General features: G+C 50.0%; 1 protein-coding gene across 1 annotated transcript in view; it reads left to right on the plus strand.

Annotated features, from left to right (window-relative positions):
• Window positions 1–5,175, plus strand: part of CALCOCO2 (calcium binding and coiled-coil domain 2) — a 28,298-nt gene extending 23,123 nt beyond the window's left edge. Inside the window, exons 13-15 of the mRNA XM_039227797.1 lie at window positions 2,401–2,536; window positions 3,613–3,641; window positions 4,144–5,175. Coding sequence (XP_039083728.1) covers window positions 2,401–2,536; window positions 3,613–3,641; window positions 4,144–4,320 — 342 coding nt within the window. The 3' untranslated portion in view covers window positions 4,321–5,175. The remainder of the gene's footprint in view (window positions 1–2,400; window positions 2,537–3,612; window positions 3,642–4,143) is intronic.
• Window positions 5,176–6,026: the final 851 nt, after the last annotated feature.

Raw genomic sequence — 6,026 nt, forward strand, 5'->3', positions numbered from 1 at the left:
GCTAGAGAGAGAGACAGCGTGAGCAGGGGAGGGTCAGAGAGACAGGGAGATACAGACTCTGAAATAGGCTCCAGGCTCTGAGCTGGCCGTCAGCACAGAGCCCGACGCGGGGCTTGAACCCACGAACCGCGAGATCATGACCTAAGCGAAAGTCGGACGCTTAACCGACTAAGCCACCCAGGCACTCCTGTAGGTATTGTCTTTGGGGAATAATATCCTACGGCCTTTTTACGCCACCTGAGGGACCACTTTTCCTTTAGCACAGCTTTTTCATGTTTCTCTGGCACCAACCCAGGGCAGAAGTGACAGTCTGCACTAGTGCTGGACCCATGGTGGGCAAATGTTGTGCATTCATTCACTCATCCATTCATTCATTCATCCGGCCAACATTTATTTTCTGCCATGGGTTAAACACAGGTCATAGTTAGCTGATTGAGGACAAAGGCCCTAAATAAAGGCACCGTATTTGGGGGCACCTGGATGGCTCAGTCAGAGAAACATGTGACTCTTGATCTCGGGGTTGTGAGTTTGAGCCCCACGTTGGGTGTAGAGATTATTAAAAACAATAAATTAGGGGCGCCTGAGTGGCTCCGTCAGTTAAGCGTCCGACTTCAGCGCAGGTCATGATCTCGTCGCCATCCGTGGGTTCGAGCCCCATATCGGGCTCTGTGCGGACAGCTAGCTCAGAGCCTGCTTCGGACTCTGTGTCTCCCTCTCTCTCTCTGCCTCTCCCCAACTCATGGTCTTTCTCAAAAATGAATAAACATTAAAAAAACTTTTTTAGACAATAAATTAAAACCTTTTATGTAAAAGAAGCTGCACTCAAACGCACTTTCCTGCTCTTGCATCAAAGGTGTCCACGCATTGCGGCTTCCGCTCCTGGATCCACACCTCCCGTGATTCTCCGTCTCTCCCCTCTCTGACGCCCTCATGGGCTGTGCCCCCAAGTGATCTTTTCTGGCTTTGATTATGTCACTTATGCCAGTGCCGGTCAGCCTTGTAGGGGCCTTTGGAGTCTATTTCCGATTCCCTTATTCTCACCCTCTCGATTTAGATGAACACACCTTGACTTTGAAGTCGCTAGTGTAGCCTCGTGGGAGGGAGGGAGGCCACACACTCTGCAACAAGGAAAAAGGTCGGATTTTTTTTTCTTTTAAGATTTTTTTTTAAGTAATCTCTTCCCCCATTGTGGGGCTCGAACCCGCTACCCTGACATCAAGAGTCCTGTGCTCTTCCAACTGAGCCAACCAGGTGCCCCAAGATCTGATATTTGAAAGTTTTGTTGAGAGCCAATAGTAAAGCCCCTTTAAGACATTAAGGGGCAGTTTACTAGTTTTTTTTTTCCCTAAGAACTTTAAATGCTGTCTGTTCTCCTCGTAGCTTCTCTTATTCTCCCCGTCACTCCCTCCCTCTCTCCCTTCCTCCTTTCTCTCTCTCTCTCTCTCTCAATTTATCCATTTGAAAGGGTAAAACATGAAGATGGGAGGGGCGCCTGTGTGGCTCAGTCGGTTAAGCGTCTGACTTCAGCTCAGGTCATGATCTTACGGTTCGTGGGTTCGAGCCCCGCGTCGGGCTCTGTGCTGACAGCTAGCTCAGAGCCTGGAGCCTGCTTCAGATTCTGTGTCTCCCTCTCTCTCTGACCCTTCCCTGCTCACGCTGTCTCTATCTCTCTCTCAAAAACAAATAAAACATTAAAAAATTTTTTAAAAAAAAAACATGAAGATGGGAAAATTATATCAGATGAACGTTCACACTGTGTAAGAAAATTGTTTTGGGAAAGAGATGAACTGTTTTGCTCTCGATAACATACAACTTCAACCTTTTTTTTTTTTTTAATGTTTTATTTATTTTTGAGACAGAGAGAGAGAGACAGAGCACAAGCAGGGGAGGAGCAGAGAGAGAGGGAGACACAGACTCCAAAACAGGCTCCAGGCTCTGAGCTGTCAGCACAGAGCCTCACATGGGGCTCGAACCCACACACCGTGAGATCATGACCTGAGCCAAAGTCGGACGCTTAACCGACTGAGCCACCCAGGCGCCCCAACAGCCTCAACCTTAATATAGCTCCCGCCACCCTCCTATAGGCACACAACGTTTACACACACACACACACACACACACACCCAAGCTGGGATTGTTCAGAGGCTTAAAATTCTTTTCTCAGTTAATCTCAACAAAGTGCAGTGTATATTTCAATCCAGGTATAAAGAACTGAGATCTTCAGAGCATTGAGGCCGCTGCTTCCCCTTTAGAATAATTACAATTTCTCATTTCCCGGGATCCTCCAGTGCCCCCGCTGGTCATCGAGAACGACCTGTAACTGGCAGCCCCTCGCCACTCGCTTGTGGCCACTTTTTGCTGTTGCCCTTCAACACCTCTCTACCCGTGTTCTGTCCCTAGCTTTTGAAGAGGGAGAACAACAGATTGCTGAGTTACATGGGGCTGGATTTTGACTCTTTGTCGTATCAAGTGCCTACTTCAGATCAAGGAGATGCAGGACGAAACCCAGCACTTGTCTACGGAAACCCCTATTCCGGTAAGGCAACTGCCAGTTGAGCTAGAAGGGCCCCTTGCCTGTGTCCTCTCCCCCCCTCCCCCTGCCCACAAACAAATTTTTTTTTTTGGTCCGAGATGCTCATTAAGACCAGTGTCATTGTTAAGAGTCGCCGGGCAGAAGCCGAGCACCCAGTAGAAAGATTGCCAGGCGAGAAGTGTTAATTGAGAAATAAATCTGAATCTAGAAGACGCAAATCAGATCATTCGCCTCGAGGCAGCGGACACAAATTGAGTCCCGGGGCTATATTCCAAATATATAAATCAGAGAGATGTCTCTGTGTAGATGATACACACACACGAGCAAGACTGAGGAAGCTAATTAAGGTTTGGAAAGGGAAGCGCAAGGGGCGGGGTGTGCCCCCCGGGAACGGGCAGCCATGGCGGCCACCGCGATGGCCTGACCAAGGGTAACAGGACCATGGACCACAGAGACCCCGGGCTGGTTTGAGGGACAGGAGGCGGGCATGAAAACCGGTCTTGTCACTCAAGGCCTGAGGGTCAGCTTGTCCTCGCCAGGCACAAGGGAACGGGGGACTTTTCCTCTTTTGTCTCCAAGAGCGATGGAAGACCTCATTGCCTTTTCTTGGGCGTTTAAAGCAGTCGTGTTCTCTCTCAACATCCCAGTCAGATCTTTCCACCGGGCAGGGGTGAACATTTCATTTTCCTCTTTGAAAACATTTTCTAAGCATGTCATTTAGAAACACCTGTTTGCCTGGATTCAGTGTTAAAATCTATTCTCAAATTGTTTTCTTATTAAGTCGTGGCCGTTTTTATTAAAGTCTCATTTTTCCCGTACCGAGAAGGGGTTTATTTATCTTTTTCCTGATCATATAGCAATATACATGGCTGTCGCCAAGACCGCTTCATTATTTTTGCCTCTTTTCCCTTTATCGTTGACCTAGATCCCCTTCTGCCAGAAGTTAACGGTACATAGGAGAGAGAGAGACGCAGTGGGGAGAAGGGAACAAAGAGAGTTACAGAAGACAGCTGCTATAGGTCACAGAACGTAGGGATGGGATTTCTTTCATCGAGTGAATTCTTTGTTATCCTCCTCAGGTATCCAGGAGAGTTCTGCCCCAGGCCTGGTAAGTACGTGAATCCTGAGATTGCCCGCATCAGATCCTTGAGAAATGTCCCTTCCTGCTCAAGGTCACGGGAGAAGCGTAGGGAGCCTGGTTCGTGTCGATAATTCGGGTGGTCAGCTGGATTCATTGGGTCACAACCCGAAGCTGAGTGAGCCTGTTGAGGGGGAGGAAAGCGCGGGCCGTCCATCAGCTTTCTGCTGGAGCCCTCCCGCCTGTGAGCGGAGTCTGGTCCCGGGCCGAGGGAGGAGATGGTGAGCGAGGCAGCCAGCCCGGCAAGGTGCGCCCGGTGTCCCTTCTGGGCTGGGAGCTCTTGGACGGCGTTAGCAGCAGTGGGGAGAGATGTGAACTTGTCCATTCGTGCTCCGTTTTCTCGAGCACCTGCCGCGTGCCGAGCACGAGGCTCCATGCTGAGGCTCTAGTAGGACTCGAGACACAGCCTGTGTTACGCCGAGCTGGCCTCTGGACTCACCCCTTTGCTCTTCCCCTCCCCCCCCCCCACCAGCTCACCATCAGGAAGTGCCCCACCTGCAAATCCGACTTCGCCGATGACATTCTCGATCCCGCCGCCGAGCAGCAGCACCTGCAGCCCCTTTGTCTGAATTGTCCGATTTGTGACAAGACCTTCCCAGCCAAAGACAAGCAGATCTTCGAAGACCACGTGTTCTGCCACAGTCTCTAAGCGTCCCGGCCTCTTGGCTCTGTACGTCCCTAGATTTTTATATAGTGTAGAACCTAGAGCTTCTACTTAGAGTGATGACCCAAGACCCCGCCTAACATGATGAGATTAGGGACTTCTTGGTCCCGCTGCCCTCAGGGTGGAGTCACACCATGATTCCGTGGTGAGGGCTGTCACGTCCAACCTCGTGGGTGACTGCCACCTTTTTTAAGTCCTGTAACTAGCTGTGTCCTGCTCACTGCTGGCGCCCCGCCTTCCGCGCCCCGCCTCCAGCACAGAGGAGGCTCCCTCCACAAGCAGGCTTGACTCAGTACCAAGTGATCCATTTTCCGGGCTGTCCCAGTGCCCTTCAAGGTCAGGCCTGAGGGTTCTTGCACTCAGTTCTGAGTGTGAAGCCTGCAGCCAGCGATTGGGCACAGCTTGAGAATTTCTTCCTCCCCCCTCCTCGGGTCTCTCTCTCTCTCTCTCTCCCACTGATGGCAGTAAACTTGCCAAAAATGGTCACCGCAAAGAACTCGGTCATCCAGTTTGGAGACCAAAGGTTCCAACAGCCCCCAGCAGAAGCATCTTATTCCTGAGCCCTGGACACAAAATATTATTTCAGTCACAGAACGCCTTCTTTCCCTCCGGATACCTCTGTTTGGCCTTTTCTACTCTTTGATCTTTCCTACGCACGTAACTCTCCTGGTTGTAAATCCTTTCGTAACGATTAGCAGGACTTGTTAGAAACAGTCTGGTTTTGCAGCTTTCTGTGCAGGTGAGTTTTGAATATGGCGAACTCCGAATAACGAGAGCTATTAATCTCTTTAATACTAAAAATAAACGAGTCCTCTGTTTCAGGGACGTTGGTAACTTAAATTTGGTCGAGTCTGTAGTCTTTTTTTAATTCTTTTTTTTTAATTTATTTCTGAGAGGGAGAGCACGCGTGAGTGGGGGAGGGTCAGAGAGGGAGATACAGAATCTGAAGACAGGCTCCAGGCTCTGAGCTGGCTGTCAGCACAGAGCCCGACACGGGGCTCGAACCCATGAACCCTGAGATCGTGACCTGAGCCACAGTCGGACGTTTAACCGACTGAGCCACCCAGCCACCCCTGTGGTCTTTTGTTTTTAAGCTTATGAGAAAAGGGTAACCAAGAGGCGTGTGGGAATTGTAGGCCCCCCCAGTGATTTCGCTTCTTTTGCCTTGACTCCTCCACAAAAGTGCTCCGGCCGTTACCTTGAGATGGAGAGGAAGGTGATGGAGCATTCGTTGGAGAAATCTGGAGCTTGACTTCTTGCTCCAGCTCCCCGTGCATTTTTGAAGGGGGCCAGTGTGGATTTTGGCACTCTGCGAACTAAGTTCGGTGCCGTCCATCCCGATATACCTAATGGAGCTATAAGAAAACAATTCCATTTTGTCTCCCCCTCCGGGGACAGAACATAAGGAAGTGACTCTCGGGCAACCAGCACGTCCCCATAGAGACTTTTACAAAACCTTCAGAATGATGTAAAACGTGACGTCACGAATAAGGAATTGAGTCAACTTCCTTCTGGGGTTTCCCTTCCCCTCCCCCTCCCCACCACTGCGATGGTCAGCCGCTCCTTGTCTTTATTACTCCTTTGATAAAATGAACATGAAACTATCCTCCTCCTCTTCCTGTTCCTAGATCAGCATTTCTTTTTTTTTTTTAATGTTTTGTTTATTTCTAGGAGAGAGAGAGACAGCGTGA

This window comes from Hyaena hyaena, unplaced genomic scaffold (genome assembly GCF_003009895.1).
Source record: "Hyaena hyaena isolate Hyena2069 unplaced genomic scaffold, ASM300989v1 scaffold_29, whole genome shotgun sequence".
NCBI lineage: Eukaryota > Metazoa > Chordata > Mammalia > Carnivora > Hyaenidae > Hyaena > Hyaena hyaena.